This window comes from Eleutherodactylus coqui, chromosome 9, assembly GCF_035609145.1.
Source record: "Eleutherodactylus coqui strain aEleCoq1 chromosome 9, aEleCoq1.hap1, whole genome shotgun sequence".
Lineage (NCBI taxonomy): Eukaryota > Metazoa > Chordata > Amphibia > Anura > Eleutherodactylidae > Eleutherodactylus > Eleutherodactylus coqui.
The window spans coordinates 177,350,100-177,377,249 of NC_089845.1; the positions used below are offsets into that span (position 1 = coordinate 177,350,100).

Here is a 27,150-nt window from a genome sequence, read left to right on the forward strand (position 1 = left end):
ATCGGATGAATGGTGTAGTAGCGCATAAAGGACAAACAGACACGCACGCACGCAGACACGCACGCACGCACGCAGACAGACATACATTCAATTTTATATATATAGATATATATATATATATATATATATATATATACACATATATACACACACACACACACACACACACACACACACACACACACACACTATATTATATATATATAAAGGACTTTTACTGCCGCCGCAACTTTCCTGAGACAGACAGATATGAAATAGAGAGCGAGAGAGATGCACACATATATTATATCCCTCTCTATATATGAGTCTCAGAGCTCTGCCCCCTGGTGACGTTAGGACAGGTCCTAACACACTGAGAATACAACTAATCCATTATAATGTCAGCGGTCCTGACTGGAGACACCGACCTACTGCAACCACAAAGATCCGGCGGGCTGAAGGACCTGTGGTGACGTCACTGCTGTGGGAGGAGCCATTCTGGAGTTTTGTAGTACTGTATACTGGATAAGACAACAGAAAGTACCAGAACCTGTGATGTCACCATCATGTGATCACATGTGTGGGTGGAGTCAGGGATGTGTGTCATGTGTGCAGTAAGCATAAATGTAGTAGAGCTGCGAGTGGCTGTTTGTCTAATGTGCTGTGTGTGTAATGTAGTCAGCATGGATGTAATGTAGCAGAGCTGTGTTTGTACCATGCGCATGTCATGTCTGTCTGTCTGGTGCATGTTCTGTACCATAGCTGTGTGTGCGACGTGCATGCAGCGTGCATATATAATCACACACATACCCCGCGGCCCGAACCACTTCTCCATGTGATAGCAGCAGGACAGGCAGGCGCAGCAGACTCCATCCAGTATGAGGCAGGGGCAGCACGATGATCATTACTGTGCTGAACTCCCTGACGACCCATGTGGCTGCCTCCCTCCTCCTCCCCCTGCTCTTCTCTACTTCCTCTCAGGCTGGCCGCACTGCCTGCCCCGCCATCGGTGCGGTGCTACAGACAGAGTGACCAGCCGGTAATACACTGAATGTGCATGAGTGTATGGTGGAGGGCGGCGGAGGGGCCCACTGAGCGCAGGGGCTGGGTCACCCCTCGACCCCTGACGGGACGCCTATGTGCGGCTTCACTCGTCTTAGTTTAACCTGACTGATGACCTTCTCCGCAAGTTTACCCTTCCTAGGGAGGCGCGCAGCCACTGACTCGCTAACAACTCGCTGTCCTGACTATTGCTAGAGCTACTCAAACAATAGTTTCCCTGTGTAAATCCACCCCAAGGGCTCATTCACATGAACGTAAATATGCAACTTCCTACACACATAATACGCAGGGAGTGCAGCTCATTCTTTGTTCATTCTCAACTGCGTATTTTCAAGATTTTCAATCAACGGGCTTCTGTAAATACGCAGAAAACCTGCGAAACAGTCGCTGTGAATTTATGCAAGAAATCAATGGGATGTTTTGTTCCGTGCATAAATATACTGCAGATTTGTGTGAAAAATGCCAATAGGCAGAAATCTGCTGGGAATCAGTGTATCGCAATCCGTAAAAAACGCGGCATATTCACAGACTGAAATCCGCAATACAGCCGTGGGCATGAGCCCCGAGTCGAGTCCTTAAAGCACAAACTAAACATAACGTATTGGAAGTAAAAACAGCAAAAAAGTGAGAACACTGATGAGTGGAACCCTACGGTGATCCTACTAGAGCCGCCAAGCGTGGGATCCAGTAGTCTGGCCGCTCCCAAGTCAGTATGCTACCATGTGTTCAGTTTATGAGACTTTTACATACAAAGTTGCGAGTAGTCATTTTTCTAAGCTATTTTAGGTTTCTTGTTTGCCTTGGCAGACAGACGGAAGACGTGGAAGGATAGGCGGATCATCGGCCTCCAAAGCGGTTCACACTCTACGGCCTTTTAACGGAAACCTAATCCAACTCATCATCTGAGTTATTCCCGTTGGCTCTTTGTGAAGCCCGGATGTCTTTCAGAACGTTGGATAAAAATTACCAGGATGTATTCAAAGGTCGTAGCGAGCCGCTCTCCGCGATAACAGACTGTTCTATGAGCCGGGGACAATGGCCGCTTTCTATCGGACAGCCAGCGCTTGGCCCGCAGTCATCGCTCACAAAGAAAAACTCTAAAGAAAAAAAATGCTGCCTTAGCCACCAAAATTAAATTTCTGCTGAAGACCGTAGACTTATGTTCCCCCTGACTGAGGACGGCCCGCTAGTCAGGAACTTTACACTATCTAGCACTTCATAGCTCTAGAGCAGGGGTCCCCAACTCCAGTCCTCAGGGACCCCCAACAGGTCAGGTTTTCAGGATATCCTATGGTAAGAACGCCTGTGGCAATGTCTGAGGCACTGACAATAATTACATCACCTGTGTAATACTGAGGACATCCTGAAAACCTGACCTGTTGGGGGTCCTTGAGGACTGGAGCTGGTGAACACTGCTCTAGGACTACTCAGTGGTGGGCTCAAGGCATCTTTTTGGACTCTAGTGGGTCCCCATCAAGCACCAACTTAAACATGCTGCCGCCGTTATGCCAGTTAGTGGTTGTAGCACTCTCAACAATATTTCCTCATCAAGGCTTGGAGAAGTATCAATGCTTTACCATCAGCCATGGGGCGAGTAGCCAGATTAAATCTAGGGCCAGTTGGTTGGAATTTCTGATAATCCGGCACTTTACTGATGCGAAGCAAAGCGGATCATTGGTACAAGATTATGATAAATACATGAGGGTATGAATAATAATAGTAACCATTTGCTCCATGTGCGCCGAGCACTGCAGCACACAACTGGCTGCAACACTGAGGCTCAGAGAAACACAGGCATAGAGGGCTGACAGAAGGCACACTTCATAGAGCACACTCCAAAGTTATAGTTATTTATGACAAACTGAATAGTGCAAAAATCAAAAGCAGAACAATTGGTGAAAATAGCCGAGTTACAGCTCATTGTTCTGCAAGCCACATGGAAGATAGATATGTCCAGAACACATGCGAAGGGCCTTTTACTCTGGACGTATATTTAAACTGGCTTGAGAACACGTAGAGACGCCTCGTTACCAAAGAGACGACATCAGGAGATCGGAGTTTACAATTTTTTGGATTATTTTGTTATTTTTCATTCAGAATCGAGAAAATTATATTAAGGTATATCACAGGGATACGTAAAGACAATAAGCCAGTCTCTACTGACGATGCCATCAATCATACACAGAATAACCATTACATGGTAGAAATGTGTAAAACAATTGTTTAATACTGATATAGGCCGCCTGCACACGGACGAATTTACATTTTAGAATCCAGAGAAGGCATCCGTCTCCAGGTTCCGAACAAATACCGTCCATAGCATGCAATGGAAAAGTGATTCTCCTGCATACTGTATGAGCGAAAATCAATTGCCACATGCTCTACTTTTAGCCACAACAATATAACTACTATAATACTGCCTCCTATGTACAAGAATATAACTACTACAATACTGCCTCCTATGTACAAGAATATAACTACTACAATACTGCCTCCTATGTACAAGAATATAACCTCTATAATACTGCTCCTATGTACAAGAATATAACTACTATAATACTGCCTCCTATGTACAAGAATATAACTACTATAATACTGCCCCCTATGTACAAGAATATAACTACTATAATGCTGCCCCCTATGTACAAGAATATAACTACTATAATACTGCTCCCTATGTACAAGAATATAACTACTATAATACTGCCCCCTATGTGCAAGAATATACCTAATATAGTACTGCTACTATGTACAAGAATATAACTGCTATAATACTGCCCCCTATGTACAAGAATATAACTACTATAATACTGCCCCTATGTACAAGAATATAACTACTATAATACTGCCCCTATGTACAAGAATATAACTACTATAATACTGCTCCTATGTACAAGAATATAACTACTATAATACTTCCCCCTATGTACAAGAATATAACTGCTGTAATACTGCCCCCTATGTACAAGAATGTAACTACTATAATACTGCCTCCTATGTACAAGAATATAACTACTATAATACTGCCACCAATGTACAAGATTGTAACTACTATAATACTGCCCCCTATGTACAAGAATATAACTACTATAATACTGCCCCCTATGTACAAGAATATAACTACTATAATACTGCCCCCTATGTACAAGAATATAACTACTATAATACTGTCCCCTATGTACAAGAATGTAACTACTATAATACTGTCCCCTATGTACAAGAATGTAACTACTATAATACTGTCCCCTATGTACAAGAATGTAACTACTATAATACTGTCCCCTATGTACAAGAATGTAACTACTATAATACTGCTCCTATGTACAAGAATATAACTGCTATAATACTGCTATGTACAAGAATATAACTACTATAATACTGCCTCCTATGTACAAGAATATAACTACTATAATACTGCCTCCTATGTACAAGAATATAACTACTATAATACTGCCTCCTATGTACAAGAATATAACTACTATAATACTGCCCCCTATGTACAAGAGTATAACTACTATAATACTGTCCCCTATGTACAAGAATATAACTACTATAATACTTCCCCCTATGTACAAGAATATAACTACTACAATACTGCCTCCTATGTACAAGAATATAACTGCTATAATACTGCCCCCTATGTACAAGAATATAACTACTATAATACTGCTCCTATGTACAAGAATATAACTACTATAATACTGCTCCCTATATACAAGAATATAACTACTATAATACTGCCCCCTATGTACAAGAATATAACTACTATAATAGTGCCCCCTATGTACAAGAATATAACTACTATAATACTGCTCCTATGTAGAAGAATATAACTACTATAATACTGCCCCTATGTACAAGAATATAACTGCTATAATACTGCTCCCTATGTACAAGAACATAACTACTATAATACTGATCCTATGTACAAGATTATAACTACTACAATACTGCCTCCTATGTACAAGAATATAACTACTATAATACTGCTCCCTATATACAAGAATATAACTACTATAATACTGCTCCTATGTACAAGAATATAACTACTATAATACTGCCCCCTATGTACAAGAACATAACTACTATAATACTGATCCTATGTACAAGATTATAACTACTACAATACTGCCTCCTATGTACAAGAATATAACTACTATAATACTGCTCCCTATATACAAGAATATAACTACTATAATACTGCCCCCTATGTACAAGAATATAACTACTATAATAGTGCCCCCTATGTACAAGAATATAACTACTATAATACTGTTCCTATGTAGAAGAATATAACTACTATAATACTGCCCCTATGTACAAGAATATAACTGCTATAATACTGCTTCTATGTACAAGAATATAACTACTATAATACTGCTCCTATGTACAAGAATATAACTGCTATAATACTGCCTCCTATGTACAAGAATATAACTACTATAATACTACCTCCTATGTACAAGAATATAACTACTATAATACTGCCCCCTATGTACAAGAATATAACTACTATAATACTGCTCCCTATGTACAAGAATATAACTACTATAATACTGCCTCCTATGTACAAGAATATAACTACTATAATACTGCCCCCTATGTACAAGAATATAACTACTATAATACTGCTCCTATGTACAAGAATATAACTACTATAATACTGCTCCCTATGTACAAGAATATAACTACTATAATACTGCTCCCTATGTACAAGAATATAACCACTATAATACTGCTCCCTATGTACAAGAATATAACTACTATAATACTGCTCCCTATGTACAAGAATATAACTACTATAATACTGCCCCCTCTGTACAAGAATATAACTACTATAATACTGCCCCTATGTACAAGAATATAACTACTATAATACTGCCCCCTATGTACAAGAATATAACTACTATAATACTGCCCCCTATGTACAAGAATATAACTACTATAATACTGCCCCCTATGTACAAGAATATAACTACTATAATACTGCCTCTTATGTACAAGAATATAACTACTATAATACTGCTCCCTATGTACAAGAATATAACTACTATAATACTGCCCCCTATGTACAAGAATATAACTACTATAATAATGCCTCCTATGTACAAGAATATAACTACTATAATACTGCCCCCTATGTACAAGAATATAACTACTATAATACTGCCTCCTATGTACAAGAATATAACTACTATAATACTGCCCCCTATGTACAAGAATATAACTACTATAATACTGCCCCCTATGTACAAGAATATAACTACTATAATACTGCCTCCTATGTACAAGAATATAACTACTATAATACTGCCTCTTATGTACAAGAATATAACTACTATAATACTGCCCCCTATGTACAAGAATATAACTACTATAATACTGCCTCCTATGTACAAGAATATAACTACTATAATACTGCCCCCTATGTACAAGAATATAACTACTATAATACTGCCCCCTATGTACAGGAATATAACTACTATAATACTGCCCCCTATGTACAAGAATATAACTACTATAATACTGCCTCCTATGTACAAGAATATAACTACTATAATACTGCCCCTAATGTACAAGAATATAACTTCCATAATACTGCCGTGCACGAGCTCCCTTTTATTATGTCTGTTGGGAGTTGGCTGTCTCCCTCTCTCTGCCCCTGGGCGGACGCTTTAGTTTAACCCCTTGAATGGCGGGTTTCTTACCCCCCTGTCGTACCCACCAGGGCAGGTTATTTAACCCCTTGTGTGGCAGGTTTCTTACCCCACCGCCAGACCCACCAGGGCAGGTTTTTTAAATGGTCATTTAATTTCAACTAATTTTGCAGCCGCGTTCCAAGAGCCATAACTTTTTCATTTCCCCACTGACACGGCCGTATGAGGGCTTGTTTTTTGCGGGACAAGTTGTACTTTTTGATGGCATCATTTTTGGGTATATATAATGTATTGCAGAAATTTTGTAAAAACCTTTGTAGTGAGATTGGGGGGAAAAAAAGAAATTCTGCCATTAGTTTTTTGGATTTCATGTTTACAGCGTTCAACATGCAGAATAAATAGTGTGATAACGATATTCTCTGAGCCACATGATTCCGGCGATACAAAGTTTATACAGTTTTTAGGTTTCGCTATTTTTGTACATTTCAAGCATTTTTTTTTAAAGGTTTGCTTTTGTGTCGCCACATTCCAAGAGCCGTATGAAATTTATTTTTCCATTGCTGGAGCTCTAGACGGCCGTGTTTTTTGCGGGATGAACTCCAGTCTTCATTTATCTATTTTTTTGGAACATGTAAAATTTTGATCGCTTTTTATTCCATTTTGTCTAGTGACAAGATTAACAAAAGCTGTAACTCTGGCTGTTTTTTATTTTTATTTTTTACTGCATTCTCTGAGCAGTATTAGTGATATATTAAAGTCATTCTCCCGGCCGGTGCGATTATGCCAATACCAAATCGTTAGAGTTTTTGTTTTCTTTTTCACTGTTTAAAAAAAAAAAAAAAAAAGTAATAAAAAGTTTAAATCCCCCTCCTTTTGCCATATCTATGATAAAAAAATCTAAATCCTCAAAGAAAAATACAAATTTGGTATCGCCGTGACCATAAATATCTGATTTATTAAAGTAGTTCATTATTTACCCCGCACGGTGAACGTAGTCCGAAAAAAAATAAAGAACGCCAGAAATGCACTTTTTCAGTCACTCTGTTTTCCAGAAAAAATGCAATGAAAAGCGAACAAAAAGTCGTATGTATTGTGAATTGGTACCATCGTAAACTACAGAACATCCCGCAAAAAATGAGCCCTCGCTTAACTACGTCAACAGAAAAATAAAAAGGTTATTGCGCGCAGAAGATGCAGCAGTAGATCATTTAAAAAAATTAAATGTCTTTGAAAAAAATACAAGTACTACAGCAAAAAAAAAAAAACTCTACAAGTTTGGTATCGTAGTAATCGTACTGACCTGTAGAATAATGTTATCAGGTCATTTTTGTTGCAGTTTGGGCGCCGTAGAAACAGGACGCACTGAAAGATGGCGGAATGTCACTTTTTTTCATTTTACTCCACTTAGAATTTTGTAAAAGTTTTTCAGTACATTATATGGTACATTAAATAGCACCATTGAAAAATACAACTCGTCCCGCAAAAAACAAGACCTCATACAGCGACGGCGATGGATAAATAAAGGAGTTATGATTTTTTAAACGGGGGGAGGAAAAAAAGAAATGGGGAAAAAAAGAGAAAAAGGGGCCATGTCATTAAGGGGTTAAATAATGTACCAACGTCCTCCTCTGGGTCATTACGACGCACGGATACCACATGTGTGGTTTTATTTTACATTTTTTACAAAGTAAAGGGAGACAAGTGCTTTTTTTATTTTTTTTACTTTTTTAAAATTTTTGACCCTTTAGGGGACTTCCACAGGGGCCCATCAGGACCCCTGATCACTTTCCGGGGGTCCGATGGTGACAGCCCTTTACATGCTGCAGTCACATAGACTGCAGCATGTAAAGGGTTAACACAGCAGAGATCAGAGGTTTTCTCTGATCTCTGCTGTAAGAGCAGGTACCTAGCTGTCCTCTGACAGCCAAGCACCAGCTCTCCCTGCAACAGAGACCATCGGCTTGTCAGATGGTCTCTATGGCAACCTATAAACAAAGCAGGAGACTTAGAAGCAGGAGATTGCCGGCATATCGGCAATATCTTCTGCTTCTGTTGTTCAAAGCCCTTGCTTTGTTCTCTGCGGGTCTGTGCAGGCAGAGCAGTGTCACAGCTTGTGGCATTGCGCTCTGCAGCTCCCATAGTGATACATAGCCCGGAAATCTTCCGGGCTATATCACTATAGGCAGTGGAGCTCATCCCGGAAAATTTCCGGGCGTGCCACTCAAGGGGTTAAAGGTCGGGCAGAGACTTGCAGTCACTGCCAGGTATTGGTTTCCCTCAGTGTGCTAGCTAGTCTGCCTCTGTTGGTCTCCTGCTCTGTCATCTTGTCTGCTATACTTGCTATTATCCGCCAGGTTTTTCTATCTGCCTCAGTTCTGCTTAGTATTGTTCGTGTTGGTTATTTACATCTGCCTGTCCTGTCGGTATTCTACCCTTTCCATCCAGGTATGCCAGCGTCCATTTTTCGATCCCTAGTGAGAGTAGGGACCGCCGCCCAGTTGCCCGCCTGGGATTAACCAGGAGTGGAGGCAAGCAGGCAGGGACAGGGGTTGTGGGTGAGATCTAGGGCACCCGGGCTGGCGTATCAAGGGTAGTATAACGAAACACCAACAACAACTTTGACTCCAATGTCTCTGCATGATGATACTTGCCAGCGAATCTGGAATAGTGGCGAGGATCAGCCCGACTCCCGACTCCCTCCCTTTTTAGTGTCATAATTAAATCCATCACAATTAATAGACACAGCGGGGAGGGGGCTCAGTAAACAATCAAGCAGATGTAAGAAGAGGCCTGAAGTGACCCTCGTCTTACCCTCCCACTGCCAGATCTGTGTTGGCATGCGCTCTGCGTGCAGCCCGAGACGTGAGCCTCTTGTTTGCCGGCTGTATCAGCTCATCTTGAAGTTTATTATTAAAGATGACAAAAGAAGAAGAAACTTGGAATGAAAACATCTGAGCCACAAATAGGTGCGCGGGCAGAAAGCAGGCCTGATCCTGGAGTTCTAGGAGGGCATTGGGTAGCGTGAGATCTGGGGAAGTTCAGTGCTTCATATTGCTGTCTTGCAGCATTGAGGTCCAGGGTTCGAATCCCGCCAATACACTATAGAGCTAGTGTCAGTTGTGTCGCACTCTCCAGAATGCACATCACTTTTGCTAAGAGTACAACTTGTCCCTTTTCAAGCAGTTGGACCCAGAGGCGTAACTTGAAGCTCCTGGGCCCTAATACAAAATCTGTAAGTCGGCCCCCAACTATAATGCTTTATGCATAGTACTGGGCTCCATATATGAAGAGAGGCCGGTTGGGCCCCCTAAAGCTCCTGGGCCCATGTGTATGAGCCTCCTCTGCGTCCCCTATAGTTAAGCCAGTGGTCGGACACCCACAAGACTGGATCACAGATGAGCAGAGTGGCAGTCGAGCACGTGCCCTTCTATTGCCTTAATCTCTATGGGATTCTGGAAGATAGCCCAGCGTTTCTTGGAAATCAATGGAGCGGCAGCGCGCTGCTATACAATCACTTAGGCCTGACAGCAACGGCATCCGCGTGTACCTGCTTTTCTTTTTCTTCATCTGTATTGCAGATGGTCCGCACAACTCGCCGTCAGACATGCGCAGTAGATTTTTTTTTTTAAACTACTTTTCCCACGTCATCACTATGTCAATTGCGAAAGGGCCACGGATCGGACAGCTTCCATTATCTTCAATGTAAGCCGTCCGCGTGGAATCGACGCAAAAATAGAGCATGCTGTGATTCTCCTTATGCTAGTGGCAGCCACAATTGGTTTCCGCTCGCGTGCATAAAGAATCACTTTTCCCTAGCATGCCATGGACGGTATTTGCTGCGGAATCCAGAGGCGGTCACCAGCTCTGAATTCCGCAATGCACATCTGCTCATGTGCGTGAGGCCTTAATTGGTTCCCTATAACATTGCCCCTAGTTTGTGTTTGAGATGAAGGAATTTAGACGATGCGCCTCAGCGGTGACAAGGAATGATGTGAATGGCGACAGCCTTTGTACAGCACTGTGGAATATGTTGGTGATGTATAAACAACCATAAATAGTGACAAGCATTTTGAACCCCATTTCATGAAGACAGAAGGGACCATTCACCCGGGTGTATTTCCTGTTCATGTATTTCATGGACAGCTCATTTAAAGCCAGTTGGACAAGTCACACGGGTAACTGAAACAAAATCCAATGTCCAATTAAGTCTGATTGATGAGCCAGATTGGGACATACAATGTCCACTGCCAGCGGGCATCGGGTGGCACATGATGAGGTGTTCATGTGCTATCCAATGCGAGTTGAAACTGGGAATATTAAGCAACTCGCATATATGCGTGTGAAGGACCTTTTAGGGAATTGCCACTTCTCATTCCAAAAGAAAGGTTAAAGATGCAATAAGATGCTTACAGGATGAAAATGGTGACTTCATTAAGAATGATGTTGAGAAGGCCAAACTTTTAAATTCCTATTTTGTATCTGTTTTCTCTCAGAAAGTAGATGGAACATCAGCTGATCTTCCCCGTACTATTGGGGGAATAAAAGAATGCAGGCTATCTGTAAGCAGAGAGATGGTGAGGGAACACTTAACTAACTTACATGAATCCAAGTCTCAAGGTCCAGATGAATTACATCCTAGGATACTAAAGGAAGCAGTGGAGGTAATTGCTGAACCACTCGCCTAAATCTTTGAAAATTCCTGGAGAATAGGTGAATTCCCTGAAGATTGGAAAAGGGCAAATGTTGTCCCCATCTTCAAAAAAGGGAAGAAGGTGGATCCAGGAAACTACAGGCCTGTGAGCCTAACTTCTATGTCAGGAAAGATTTTTGAACAGATTATTAAACAGCATGTATGCAAGTACTTGAATGAGACTGGAGAAATTAACCAGAGCCAGCATGGGTTTGTAACAAACAAGTAATGCCAGACTAATCTACTACTTTCCTTCTATGACAGAATCACCGACTGGGTTGATCAGGGAAATACAGTGGATATAGTATATCTTGATTTCAGTAAAGCATTTGGCAAAGTATCTCATACCATACTTATTGAAAAAATTACCAACTATGGGATTGGCAAGGCAACTGTTAGTTGGATTCACAACTGGCTGAGTGATCGTACTCAAAGAGTGGTCATAAATGGCTGCACATCCAAGTGGAAGAATGTATCAAGTGGGGTATCACAAGGCTCTGCCCTATGCCCAGTGTTGGTCAACATTGTTATAAATGATCTGGAGGAGGGAATTGTGGGAAACTAATCAAATTTGCCAATGACCCAAAGCTAGGAGGGATAGCTAACACAAGGGAAGAGAGAGGATTCAAAAAGATCTAGAAAAGCTTGCACAGTGGTCGGCAACTAACAGAATGGTATTTAACAAGGAGAAATGCAAAGTCCTACATCTGGGCAAGAAAAATGAAAAAAGCACATACAGAATGGAAGGAATTGGGCTAAGCAGCAGCACATGTGAAAAAGACTTGCGTATACTAATAGATCATAGACTGAACATGAGTCAACAATGTGATGCAGCAGCCAAAAAGGCAAACACAATTCTGGGATATATTAAGAGAAGCATAGAGTCTAGATCACGTGAGGTCATTATCCCCCTCTCCTCTTCCTTAGTCAGACATAAACAAACTGAAGCAAGTTCAGAGAAGACTTACCAAGATGGTGAGCGGTCTACAAATCATGTCCTTTGAGGAACGGTTAAAGGATCTGGGAATGTTTAGCTTGCAGAAGAGAAGGCTGAGAGGAGACTTAATAGCGGTGTACAAATATCTGAAGGGCTGTCACAGTGCAGGGGGATCAGCCCTATTCTCATCTGCACGAGGAAAGACTAGAAGCAATGGGATGAAACTGAAAGGGAGGAGACACAGATTAGATATTAGATAGTGAGGGGGATCAATGAGTGGAACAGGTTGCCACGAGAAGTGGCAAGGTTTTTTTTAATAGAAGCATTCAAACAAAGTCTGGACAAATATCTGTCTGGGATGATTTATTGAATCCTGCACTGAGCAGGGGGTTGGACCCAATGACCCTGGAGGACTGTTTCAACTGTACCATTATATGATTCTATGATTGTATGATTTGAAAGCTGCTCTTTTTCACAAAGCATCATGGTCCCATGAGGCCATCTTTAGTCTACTTATACCAACCAAGACTGGCTGGCTGCTTCCATAAACCTCAACGGAGAGAGCGGCCATCTCTTCATCTCACCTGGATGGGACCACCAAAGCTTGCAGGGCGACGGTCAGGGGATCCCCACTGTCCTACCAGGTCTGGGGGCCAGATTTTCTATGAATGTCTTTAGTAAAAAAACTTTCATTAGGCAGGCACTTTTTTTGCCCTTTAGCACCCCAGGTGATATGGTTATCTGTAATGTGCAACAATTATTCTACATTAACATTGAAAAGGTAAATATTGCACCTGATTGCTGAACTCAAAATCCTAATAACCTGTTACAACTAGTGAAAATATCCTAAAACCTATAGGCAATGTGGTACCATCATGGCCGACATCCAGAATAGATGTCAGGGCCCACTAGGCTTCTTATTGGGGCCATAGCAATAGAAGTTGTAGTTCTCTATGCTTTTTAGCCAAAGAATGGGCAAGGCAGGCTGTGACTCCGGGCCACGTACAGCTGTCGGGATTCGTCTGCAAGCCCATCTCTGCCTGCAGCAGGAGCCTCCCCCACATGTAGCAGACCAGCTTTCTTCTGTTCACGTTTACCATTGTTTCCAGGGTTAGTATTTCTTTAAAGAGCTAGCTCAAGACAAAAAAATGGCTACTTTCTTCTAGAAAGAGCGCCACACCTGTCCATGGGCTGTGAATGGGGCGGAGCTGCAATGCCACACACTAGATGTGGCGCTGTTCTTCACAAAGAAGTATTTTTTTTTTACCCTGGAAACCCTTTTAATATGGAGACTTGGCATTTAGATGCCTATAACAAAGCAGGCAGAGGTTGCTAGAAAACAGCCAGTGTCTGGTGATGCGTTTATGGGGAGGTCTCCTTGTAACCAGCTGAGTACATTCAAAACCATTTCGAAGACATTCAAAATGTGAGGTGGTGACTCTTCGATTGCTGGCCCCAAACTGACCCCATATCTTGCTTTCAACACTTCTTTGCATGCCATGCGCTTTGCTTTTTCCTTCTATCTGCGAGCTCTTTGGCATTGGCTTCCTCTCTTCCAGCCTGCGTCATAACCTTGGGGTCTTCCAGGACACCTTATATCACATAACCTCTGTCGGTCGGAACCAGAACAATGGCGCAGTGATCAACAGAAGCTGTTGGCTCCACCATGCAGGACAATTTAGATTCTACTCTAATTGCAAGTTTGGGAATGAGTGGTCCGCATGCGGCGCGGCACATGCAGCAGTGCAAGGTTTTCACAAAGCAAAATCGCGCTCTTGGGCCGGCGCAGTGAGCGCTGTAGAGGACCCCGGTAAGAAACCGAGATAGGGCAGTGGCTGGCAAGATACAGAAAAGCTGGCTTTGACTGCTTGGAGGAGGCAGGAGATGTTTTTCTGGCCAGTGAAGCCCTGCTGGATTACTGCACTGGGAGGGTTTACTGGCCTCAGTGGTTTCCAAGCGGCCGTCAGGCATTTAGTTTATGCTGAAAGTTTGTGTTTTTCTGACGTCACCAAGTATTTTGCGATACGCTGGAAACGGGAAGGGTTTTCCAAGGACTGTAGGCGCCCAGTTACCTTTAGGTTGTTGAGGTTGATGGTGGCTGTTGACGCGTGTTCAGATGCGGACGTAAAACGTCTTTTTTAAATTTGTTTGACAAACATCTGAAGAGCGCAGCGCGTGCGTGTAAAGAGTTTGGTGTATGTAATTACAGAAAGCATAGAATCATAACCTATAGGAAAAAATACTACTGCAGCCTTGGGTTTCCGACATCTGGATAAACATTACATGTAATCATTAAGATGATCGAGTATTGCGGGGGAGAAACATGTTAGGCAGATGAAGATAGGCATTTTGGGCAAGTGTTGTGGCAGGAGAGCGACACGCCGCCTCCCAAACCTTACTACATTTGTCGGGGCATCCCCTGTTTTATATACAATACTTTCATATGGTGTATAGCATTGACCAGATTTCGCGATTGGGCACCTGTCTATCCACTGCATTGTAGTAACTTTTCATACAAGAAGTAAGACCTCATTGAGAAAAATGCAAGTACGGTGTGGCCATTGTTCCTCGTCAAAAAGGCAGAGTAAACAAATACGAGGATTATTAGGGAGTGGTTTGTCTATTTGGCTGAGAAGATCTGTCACTTCAGACCAAAAGGCCTGCATTGTAGGGCAAATGTGCAAAAGTTGCATTAGGCAATAAACCTCTATGGCACTGCGAGGGAGGAGCCCTACCCCTCGTAAAGAGTCTTCTGGGAGTGAGATAGCATCGATGTTGGATATAAAGTTGAAGGTTCTTATTAGCTGCCAGTCCTGATTAGTAAGTGAGGGGATTCACTTTTTCTACTTGTCTTCCGCATATCTATATCTATATCTATATATATATATAAAGACGAAAGCCCTCACTGACTCACTCACTGACTCGCCAAAAGTTCTCCAACGTCCCGATGTCGTAGAAACATGAATTTTGGTGCAAGCATAGATTATCACCAAAATAGGAAAAGTAATTGGGTCCCAACTCGATTATTCAATTCTAGCGCAAAAGAATTAGCGTAGAAATTTAACGTACATAATCTAAATCTCTCACTTCCCATTGTCATAGAAACTTAAAATTTGGCACGGGCATTGAATATGTCATAAATAGGAAAAGTTAATGGGTCCCAACTCGATTATTCAATTCTATGTGCAAAAGAATTAGCGTCCAAATTTTACGTATGGAATGATATTTTCTCACTTTCCGGTGTCATAGAAACTCGAAATTTCCCATAAGCATTGATTATGTCATAAATAGGAAAAGCTAATAGGTCCCAACTCGATTATTCAATTCTAGCGCAAAAGAACTAGCGTCCAAATTTTACGTACGGAATCTAATTCTCTCACTTCCCAATGTCATAGAAACGTGAAATTTGGCACGCGCATTGATTATGTCATAAATAGGAAAAGTTAATGGGTCCCAACTCGATTATTCAATTCTAAGCGCAAAAGAATTAGCGTCCAAATTTTACATACGGAATTTAATTCTCTCACTTCCTGATGTCCTTTTATATAATGGAAGCGTCACATGGTTGCCTCCACGTGGTGTTTCCTGGGTAACGCAGAGAACTATGCAAAATGGTGAACATATGTTTTTCTGGTATCTCTCAAGTAACCACGACTTCATAAGATTTTCCATGTGAACACCAGATAAACACCAGTACCAAATTAACTCGGGCGAAGCCGGGTATATCAGCTAGGAGGTGTATATACACATTCTTGGATTGAGTTTAGACCTTTTGTTCCCTGTGTGCACAAAACCCCGACCAACAGGTACGAAGAAATGGATAGATGCGGCTCATGGAACCGTCCAGTTAATGCGTGTCTTAATTGCAAAATGTGGTAGCAACTTGATCTGGGAATCTGATGTGACTGCCATGGTTGTTCAAAGGAGACAAAAACCCGATTTACAAATAAGTGTTCCATGGAGGTTACTCCAAATCTTATCGAGTATCCCACATCTGCCAAATTCTGAGTTGTGAGAGGCCCCAATTACCCCATAATGAAGTTTAAACAGGGCTGTCATTACCCCATGCAAAAATAAGAATAGTAAGGAGTTGACTATATTAAAAACTTTTTGCGGCGTTCTGATGTCTGAGTGTTCCAGGTTATATAAAAGCTTAGGGAGAACAAACATCTTAATGGGGATAAATTTAAAATATGGAGCTCCCTGCCCCTAAGAAACGTGAGCAAAGGGGCAATGTTCAGGTTATAGTTAGAGGTAAAAGTGTCATATATATATATATATATATAATTATATTAGAGAAACCTCAAGACTGGATATCGCCTCACCCATAGACTAGTCCCTCACTTACAGGGGCACCAAGGTAGATTTCTTCCAGTTTATACACAGGCCAGAAAAATGCCCAAACCCATCAATAAGCGAGACAGCATATTGGAGTGATTATAGGGGGTTTAAATGGGTCCTGTTAATACCTGTATATTTAGGACTTTGACATACAGCCAGGGCCAATGGCTTTTACCAAAAACAGGGGTGAGAGTGGGAAGCCCCGTCCTGTCTCTCTGTCCAGTTGACTAGAATATTAGCCATAGGAGTATTGTATATAATGGAGATCCATCTAATAAGTCTCAGAATACAAAACAATGTATCACTTCCAGCATGTATAGCCATTCGATAGTCAAAGGCCTTAGTGGCATTTACAGATGTCAATGCCCAATCATTCTGTTGCTTCTATCCAATTTGAGTGACCCCTTGGACCCTCCTGATATTGTCAGAAGTACATCTTCCAGGAACAATGCCTGACTGGTCTGGACGGATGTATATCAAGGATAGGCAATTTCAACCTAGATGCTAGAATGTTGGCAACTATCTTATAGTCCACATTCAGTAATGAGATGGGTCAATATGCACACAATCTTCGGGGTTTTTATTGGGTTTTAATATCAATACTATGGTGGCTTCATTAAATGAATCTGGAAAGCGACCTTCCGTAAATACCCTTTCATAAAGGGAGAGCAACTGCAGAACTAGTATACCGCTATACTGAATGTATACTTTGATTTGGAGACCTTCTGGGCCTGACGCCCTCGCTTTAGACAGAGATGTCAGAGCTTCGTCTATTTCATCTGCGGTCATAGGGGAGTCTAGTAGAGTTATATGATCCTCCGTAAGTGGTGGAAAGGCAATGGTTGCCAAAAAATCCCTCGGCTCCTCAATAGTCTAGGTAATCCGCAATTGGTATAGATTTACATAGAATTGACTAAATTTATCAAAAACATCAAGAGGATCAGAAAGTATTATCAGGTGATCATATCTTCAGAAAGATCCAGTGCTGATGGTTTGCTCATTTCAGCAATTTACTGGATTGGTTACCCAGCTCAAAATTTACAAAAAAGAGACAGCGGTGTGACTTTTCCTTCAGGAGATGTAGATATTTTCTACCAGCAATTTTTATTAATATCTGTGGGGTCGTATATAAGCTCATTCCAGATCAGTAAATTGCATCCCATCCCCCTCACGTCATACAATGGTGTCCAGCCGGCGTCACCCACTGACCTGCTCCCTGTGATAAGACCTTCACTTAGGATTTTATATAAATTTGCGTTGCATCTCTGACATTTTATTTTTGTAATTAAAAAAGTTTGGTCTGGTGTCGCCAGTAGAGCAAAATGCGATTGTTCTCAGCGAATGTGTTTGTATGGTTAAGGTTTGTGTTCAGAGGCCCAAGTCAGCCAAGCAGGGTCGAGGTGCTTGGTTGTCCATTAGCGAATTGGGCAATGTCCATTTGGTTCATCATTTCTGTTTGTTTTGGCAGGCAGTCTCCTAGTTTCTAGCCCATAGTGATGGGTCGGCATTAACCTGCTTTCAATTCGGTCTGCTTTTCAGGCTTACTTGACCAAGTTGGGTTTGATTTATGGCTCACTCGTTTAGGATTGAATCGGCCACGGAAGCAGATTCACATGGGTTGGGAGGGCAAAAAAAATGAAAAGTTGGGGAGGTGGAGTGCTAATAGCTTCTGATCTTATGTACGTCCTGACTTAATATTGTCTTACATTTTTTCTGTTGTAGATGCAAGTTTGGGTTTTCATCTTTGGCCATTCATATGTGTATTGGGTGACCCACCAAGCTGAACACCGCCCTATAGGTTCTCTTTTGGGTTTAACTGACTCTTTTGGGTCAGTAAAGGTCCACTGGAAAGATCGAACAGAGCTACGGTGGATTCAATAATTGCCAAAAGTGGTTGCCATAATGTTGCTAGCCCTGCTAATGTTACTGCCGGGTTAATGGCCTGCGGAAGGTCAAATTCGCCTTATTGTTGTCACTGATAAAAACTTAAGCATATTGAACGGCTGCTACCGGAATGTGTGCTCATTTGCTTAGGGATGGTGGTGAGAAAACATTGAAGGGTTGGAGGCATTCTGGAGTTTTAAGGCTATTGAGAGCACTTGTACAGTCTGAAACTTGTGGGTCGCCCATTTTGTACATTCTTAGAGCGGTTTTGCAATTTACCACAGGATGTTGGGAAGAGCCAATGGCGACGTACTCCTTCTGGACGGGGATCATTGGAACCCCATCAGGATCAATATTTTTCTTTCTGACCTCTAGAATGGTGTTGAGAGAGCTCTTGGCTCATTGTCTCTCCAACCACTACTACCTGAGTTGGTCCTCTCCTCTGTGGCGGTTTGGCCCTGAAAGGGCTTGTCACCCTACATGCGTACTGTCCGTGGGGGGGCCCTGTTGTTTAATTACCCATCAATCTGTGTTGTGTCTATTAATGTGGTAAGCTGCTTGCAATAGTTGGGTTTAGATAAAGTCCATGCAGTCCGCATCATTGTATTTCAACACGGGGTTATGATAATATAAGGTCTGGTCACTTGAACCACAGAGCGGGGCTTTCGGAGTACTGTGGCCATAATACAGCTACTAAAACGGTTTGCACATAAATGGAGCTTCAATGTGTCCCTTCCTTAGATTCTGGGCAGCTCCTCTGACTGTCAGATTGGTTGTTCCTCATTATTTTGCCTTCATGCTCACCCAGATGGGCATACGTAGGCGGAATATAAATATTTTTTATTATTATTGTGCCTCCAACACGACTAATCACAATAGCAAGAGAACCCACTAATACCGCCTTTTGGAAGGCATCCGCTTCCCGCGCGTGTTAGGGTGTTACATCTCCTCAATTCATGCACATCCAAAAAGATAACATTAAAGGAAGGAAGAGCGAAGACGCTACCGTAGGGGAAATAAACGTAAAATAACAGTGCGAAGTCCAACTTCAGCAGAACTTGCAGCAAGAGTGACCTTTCAGACCCGCAAACAATAACAGCGCCCTTTAATTGCCTTCAGGCAGGACTCTTACAATTCCGCAATGGTGTCGACACTGGAGTCCTCCCCACAAGCAGTCCACCAACATCGTTTATCTAAAGAGCAGCTCCGCCCCCAGCGCCAGATGTGCTTACAGGTTTATTTATTTAGAATTCGTCCCGTTTTTCTTGGAGTCCGCAGGTCCCTTGAATCTATGTGCCCGTTATGGTCATTTTCACGCCCGCTGTCTTAGGGCTTATTCACACATCAGTATTTTGTGAGCAAAAACACAAAACAAATGCAGATCTTCTCGTTATCCTTCCTCTTCGGACGTTCTACCGCTTCCAGAAAACGGATGTGAATAAGCTCCTAAACAGATACATGACTCTGACCTTTCCTTCGCTCCCCACATTCAGTCACTCATGTCGCCTGCGTATCAAGATTACCCCCAAAATCCGGTGGAAACATCATAGCCTTATTATTGCTCGGATCCATTCTTGCCCCACCTGCTGGAACTCCATACTGGCCGCTCTTCCCCACACAGCCACCAGGCTCATCTTTCTGTTCAACAGCCGCCCCCAGCCTCCGCCAGGCACTGCGCCAGACGCCCCCCACCCTCCGCCGGGCACTGCACCAGACGCCCCCCACCCTCCGCCGGGCACTGCGCCAGACGCCCCCCACCCTCCGCCGGGCACTGCGCCAGACGCCCCCCACCCTCCGCCGGGCACTGCGCCAGACGCCCCCCACCCTCCGCCGGGCACTGCGCCAGACGCCCCCCACCCTCCACCAAAACGTACAACTCGCCGTTCCTCCGCATGGATGATATAACAGCGGACGACCAGTTCCAGCGCCATTGTGTCTAACAGAAAGACTCCAGCGGGCAAAAGAGCGCAAAACTTGTATCACTGAGCAGCGGAAAAACATCTCCTGGTCAGATGGATGCAGACATAGGCAGACCTTTGAGGGGCACGGTGGCCCCGAGGCCGCCCTCCGCTATACACATATGCACATTCAGTGCATTACCGGCTGGTCGCTCTGTCTGGGGCAGGCAGTGCAGCCAGCCTAGGAGGGAGGCATCATCGTGCTGCCCCTGCCTCCTGCATCTGCCTGTCCTGCTGCTATCACACGGAGAAGTCGTCCGGGCCCCTGGGGTATGTGTATATAGTGTGTCTGTCTATATATCTCTCTCACTCTGGTATAAGTTATACATCTCCCTGGGTTTACTGTATATATTTTCACTCTTTGCACACAATTATAACACGCCTCAGAAGCCCATGCGGTTACTAAGAGTGTCTGCAGCTTCCTAATAACATACGTGGTCTTGAAATACCGCATGTAGGTTTTTTATGTATTTTTCTGAATTGTGGTTCTAAAGAAAACAAAACCATGAAGTCACCTTAAGGCCGCGGTCACATGGGACCGAAATCCCACGGAAATCTTGCGGAATGACCGCACAGGAATACTGCGAGATTTCTGCGGCCGAAATGCAGCTTCATAACTCGCGTCGTTCGGCGCGGGTTTTAAAGCGGCTTTGCTGCCTGTATTCTGCTGCGGCCATCCCTCTGCGTAGAGAGGAGAGAGGCTACCGCGGAAATGACAATACAATTGACATGCCACGGCTTTGATTTCCACGCGGCATGTCAATTTTTGCGCGGCTCAGCCACGATGGACTGGCCACAGCGTGTGAACGAGATTTTTGCAAATCTCGTCCACTTTGCTGCTTTGACCCAGGATAAAAATTGCAGGCGGAATTTCCGTGCAGAAAGTCTGCTCTGAAATTCCGTGGCAATTCCGCCCCGTGGGACCCCAGCCTAAGGCCGCTCTCACGTGTTCACAAAACGCAGCTTGAAATCGTGGCATTTTTACCAGAATTTCGAGCGGCGTTTTTGAACACACGGTACAGTGCTTGGCAGCGCCTTTTAATGCGCCCCTCATTGTGCTGGGTGAGGAGGTAAAAAAACATGAAACCGCAAAAATAGAACAGACAACGCTCGAAAATCGTAGCGTTAGGAGCACCGCGTTCGAGTAACCCCATTCAAATCAATAGGAGTGTCGTACCGCGGTTAGTATGGCACTTGGGATGCTGCGCTAATAGCAGTAAAAAGCGATGTGCGCGAGTGGCCTGCGGAACGATTACGCTAAGGAGTTAGATCATGTATGGAAATTTGTTTTGCAGCTGTATGCAGCACGATCTTGGTATAGGTGCAAGGGCCTGAGCTGAACTTTTGCACCCGGGCCCCTGAGCCTTTAGTTACACCCCTGGATGCAGATTTCTGTTGCTGATGGGAGGTCAGAATTTGGTGTAAGCAGCATAAATCGCTGACCCCTTCCTGTCAGCCGGCCAGAACATGTCAGCACCGCCATCTAAACTGCAGCAACTACAAAAAGCTTCCTGTCCACAGGGGCCGCTATTCCTGCAGAACAATGTCAAGGGTTTTCTGGGAATTAGATACTGATGACTTGTCCTTAGGATTTTACCAATCTCATATTGAAGGAGAAGTCATCAACTTTGTGAATGTGGGGTAGCGGAAGTCAAGCTCACAGACCAATCAACAAAGGGAAGTGTGCGTCAGACTTGATATTTCACAGGCCAAGCCTCCTTCTCAGTCTATGTGCCATGCCCCTTGCCCTTCGGTCTCCCCTCACCAGGTCACTAATAAATGTGCACCGAGAAGTATGAGGTGTGAAGAAAGTGTCAAGTGACAATCAGGAGGAGTTATCGGCAAGGCTACAACCGCAAACGTTTATGAATTAAGAATCTGCCAAACATTCAACATCACCTTCATATTCTCCAAGCTGATTATTAGCCCTTAATCCAGTGGAGTAAAATCCCCACTAATCCCCCTCTTTACAGCGCACTGCTGTCATATGCAATATATAGAGAGGTACAAGTAAGTGAACCCTTTAGAATTACCTGGGTTACTAATAAAATTTGGTCTGATTACATTTGTCTATATTGTCACTTAGACAGCCATACGGCTTGCCTTCTAGTGAGCAGCTCGAGTAATCATACAGAGCAGGGAGAAAATGGAAGTGAACCTTTTTGTTAATTACTTTTCCAAGAACTAATTGGCAAAAGGAGACGAAATGGTTGTACAGGTCTCACAGGGGCTTTACCCATTAAACAAAGGCACAGGAAGCCTGGTTACTGACATATCTGTTCTCAAGAAAGATTGGTTAGTGTGATTGGGCAACACATCAAGATCACTGTAAAAGCTCAAATCGACAATCCTGAGAGAGGAGAGAAAGAAAAACAAAAACAGCAACAGCAAAAGCCCTCTGGAAGACTCTACAGACTGCAAAATCCTCTATTTGTTCACTATTAGAAAAGCAGCAAACAAGAATGGTGGTCATGGAAGGACGCCGTCCAAAAAAACATTGCAGCGCATTTCAAGTTTGTCTGAGACACCTGGATGTTCCAAAGTACTTCTGGGAAATACTCTATGGACAAATGAGACAAAAGTGGAACTTTTTAGCACAAATGCAGAATGATATGTTTGGAGGAAAAAGAAGGCTGAACACCAACTGTGAAGCCGAGAGGAGGGAACACAGTGGTCTGCGTCTGCTGGGGGTCCGCTCGCTTTGTGATCATTGAGGGAACAATGAATTCCAAGGTGGATAAGAACATCTTACAGGAGGATGGAAGGGCAGCTGTCATTCATGACCTCAAGCTGAAGAGACGTTGGGGGATGCAACAAGACAATGGCCCAAAGTACACAAGTAAGGCCGCCTGCACTCGGGCGGAAATCCCGCGGCGGTATTTCCCGCGGGATTTCCGCCATTAAAAGCCTGCATAGGAGTGCATTACAATACGCACTCCTATGCAGACGGTTGCGGTTTGGCCACACGAAATGTCGCGCAGCAAACAAACCGCGGCATGTCCTATCTCTGTGCGGGGCTCGCACAGAAACGTCACTCCCCGGCCGCCGGGGCCGCCAAGCGCGGGTGAGTACGCGCTCGTCCCTGCAGGCGCTGGGGTCGGGTCCCGCGCCGAGAATTCTCGCCGCCGGATCCGACCCGCCCATCTGCAGGCGGCCAAAATCAGTTAAAGACTGGTTGAAAAAGCAGACGATTTGTGTTTTGAAATAACCAAGTCAGAATTCCAACCATAACCCCATCAGGATGCTGTAGCATGACCCCAAGAGTGCTGTGCAGGCAAGGCATCCTAGGAATATTAATGGTCCAAAATCCCACCTCATCATTGTGCAAATCCTATTGGAACCTACGGGAAGCGTTTAGTGGAGGCGATTGCTGCTAAGAGGGATTTACGGACTATTAAATGAAATGGTTCACATACTTTTTCTGCGGCAGTTTAGAGTACAGCTGGTTGTGTGTTATTAGTTACATTGTGTCTGTCTAGATTGGTGACTTGGATAACAGACCACATTTTATTAGCAGTCAATGCAAAAATTTAGGTCATTCCAAAGGGTTCACTTTTCTTGCAGCTGCAAATAGTTTGTACACGATGGATACAATGTATCAGTCATGTTTCTCTTGTATTTCATTGGATGGAATATCACACCATAACATGCAATTCTGATGGCAAAAAAGGGATGGAAGCGGCATACAGCAGAGGTGTGAACAGACATCATCCAGGATAATACATTGTGACCGGCTGACATACAAAGGACACTCAATGATTCAGCTGTAGACTGAGGGGAGAGACAGCTAGAGCAGGTGTATGGCCCTTTAATAACACTGCTGCAAATTCCTCACTCCATAGCAACATGAATTCAGTCCTGCCCCCTATATGTGAAGTCACATGAGGAGGGGGCTCTGCTGAGAGCTTCCAGAATCAACACAAGGCTCAGCACCAAAAGGGTTAACCTTAGAATGCCTACATACAACCAAGCCCTGGCACCTGTCCTCTCAGCTGTTTCTCTACAGAGACCATGACTGGCAGGATGCCCATGCATGAAGATCTGCCTTGGACTTGGCCAACGTTGTGATCGCTGCTCATCATCAGCATGTGGATACAATACTGATGATTCAACGGCAAATATGTACATGGGGAACGAAGGGTTAACAGTGCTCGGCCCTGGCAGGGAAGGAGTTAATTACCTTCATGTCACTGATGATGGTCTGGAAGAGACCCCCCAGGGCGCTGCACTCCTTCTCGATCACAGCCTCCATTTTTCAGCGTACGATAAATCCACAGAGTAAGAGAAAATCCAGCAGCAGACAGGATCCCTTCAGATCAGCAGCAGATCCCTGCAGGGAGAGATCCTCCTCTATCCTTGTATTCACGGGAGAAGAGAAGGAAAGGGATAGGCAAAGACCCAGCTAGAACCCCCTCTGCAGGCAGCTGACAGGATCACCCCCCAGTGCAGTATCCATTGCAGGACATGGTATAGAGATCCAGTGGATTACTCAGGGACTGAATGGAAGCAGAAGGAGCCGGAATCTGGAGAGACCTGCTGCTGCAACACAAAACCTTCTCTGTCAAGCTGTGCGCTGCTGGCTCTTCCCCTTCCGTCGGGATGGTGAGCCGCGCGGGCGCCCCCTGCTGGACGTCCTCTGCGCTGCTCCCTTGTGTCCACACTGGTTACAATGTATCAAGTGAGGACTCCGGTGTGCTGCAGTGGAGGTTACAGTTCTGGGAAAGCTGGGTGACGTCTTGTTCATATCTGCATTCTTAACTTATTCAAGACTTTAGGCAGATTTGGCTTAAAATCCCCAACAAAATAGCAGGTAGAAGGCCGGGCGCGATGACCGACTCATTCTAGTTCGTTGAGCGCCGTTTCTGCCCATCATGTGTCGGATAGGGCACTACAGTTGTTTTCATTGTTTGGTTCCTATGACAGAAACAACAGTAAGCCCTACCAGGCGTGAACGAAGCCTAAGACAGTGCGACTCAGCATTCCCAGGCTCCAGAATCTTAGGTCAGTTGGGGGTCCCTCTCCCCCATCAGCAGTTTCCATGCCTCCCAAAGACTTGTAAACTGCCACTCAGCTGCTTTTCCATACAGACCCCTCAGTGCAGCCCCTCATGCTCTGCCATTTAGCAGCTATCCAGGTAAAGCTGTAGCTCGGATTTTCCAGTTCATTGTTCTGTATCTAAATATCTTCAGCCCCCACAGTGCCCGGGGCACATTTCTCAGACGCCCCCTCCCCAATCCAGGAGTTCACAGATTCTAAAAATTTTCAACTGCAACACAGAGGCAGCTTTGCCATTCTGGGCTCCAGGAAAGTTGTATCAAAAGGTTCCAGCCAGAGTGTGACATGGTATAAATACACTGCAGCGTAACACTTCTCTCCATACATCAGCATAGACACTGGAGGGGAGGGTAGAAGGCGCTCATACAGCAGTGGCAGCAGGGTTAGGCCGGACTCCCATGAATGGGTCGGATTCAGAATCAGAAGACCTGTGGTCCTTTGTGGAAAACACTTGCAAGTGATCGCAGAAGATCGCCGTTGTGTGTGGTTTTCTGCGTGGATGTATGTGTATGCACAGCGTACCATAGACACGGAAGAAAGATCTTTTTTCTCCTCTCCAGCTTTTCTATCTCTTCTCTTATCAAGTTGCAAACATTTCCGCCGCTCATATACAATATTGCTTGCATATGGGCTGCGGATCGCTTGCCTCTGTAGACATCTATTGAGGCCATCCACATGGAATCCACGTTACAATAGAGCAGGCTGCGATTTTTCTTCCACTTGTGGAATACACAATTCATACCCGCGAGTGTCAAGGAAAATTCGAAAACACATGCCTTTCAATGCCTGCGTTTTACTGCGGACCTTCCACATGATCGGCAATTGCAGAATCTGCAAATCAAGTCTGTTCGTGTGAAACCGCTGTTACTGCAAATTGTAGTTTTCTGAAGGGGAGGGTTTTCACATTTTGAAGATTTCACGGGTGGTGGAGAGTTGAATTCTATTGGGCAATGTGTTCGAAAGTAGAGAACAAATGATAGTACCGTGTTAGCAAGTGGAAGAAAATATGATTGTTCTCAGCAAAAGGCCATATGTACACGGGCGTATGCGTAAACCGCTTCATGTAATTAGCTGCATATTTCTAAGTATTGAATCTCTTTTTCCCTGCGTCTGATTTTTTTTTTTTACTTCATTATATGTATCCTAGCAACATGCGTTTCACATGCGGTGTTTAGGAACCGGTTGCGTAAGCACTACATTTGCATTGCGCATTCACAAGCATCCATAGAGATCAACAGGGCTGTATGCATCGACACGCAGTGTCCATATGCAATGTGCATGGATCAACAAAAATTCATTGAGTTTCCTTGACTCCGTTCACCGTGGATCCCGCGGCCGTGCAATGCATGTGTGATACGTGATGAAGAAACACCCGTGAAAATGAGGGCTAAGAGAAACAAAGTGACCTTGTAGATGTGAGACCTAATAATGACTAACAGAGAGGGACGTTACAGTGAGCTTTCAGAACTACCTCAGCGTCTTCATTGGGCTTGAAGAAACGTAACTAGTTTTAAAAGCTCCCCGTTAGGCCGGGCTCACAAGAACAAGTCGGATTCTGCGAGCATATATCCACAACAGAAGACCTGC

At 43.8% G+C, this 27,150-nt stretch overlaps 1 protein-coding gene across 1 annotated transcript in view; it reads right to left on the bottom strand.

Annotated features, from left to right (window-relative positions):
• Positions 1-25,089, bottom strand: part of MTSS1 (MTSS I-BAR domain containing 1) — a 320,701-nt gene extending 295,612 nt beyond the window's left edge. The window contains exon 1 of the mRNA XM_066578922.1: positions 24,689-25,089. Coding sequence (XP_066435019.1) covers positions 24,689-24,760 — 72 coding nt within the window. The 5' untranslated portion in view covers positions 24,761-25,089. The remainder of the gene's footprint in view (positions 1-24,688) is intronic.
• Positions 25,090-27,150: the final 2,061 nt, after the last annotated feature.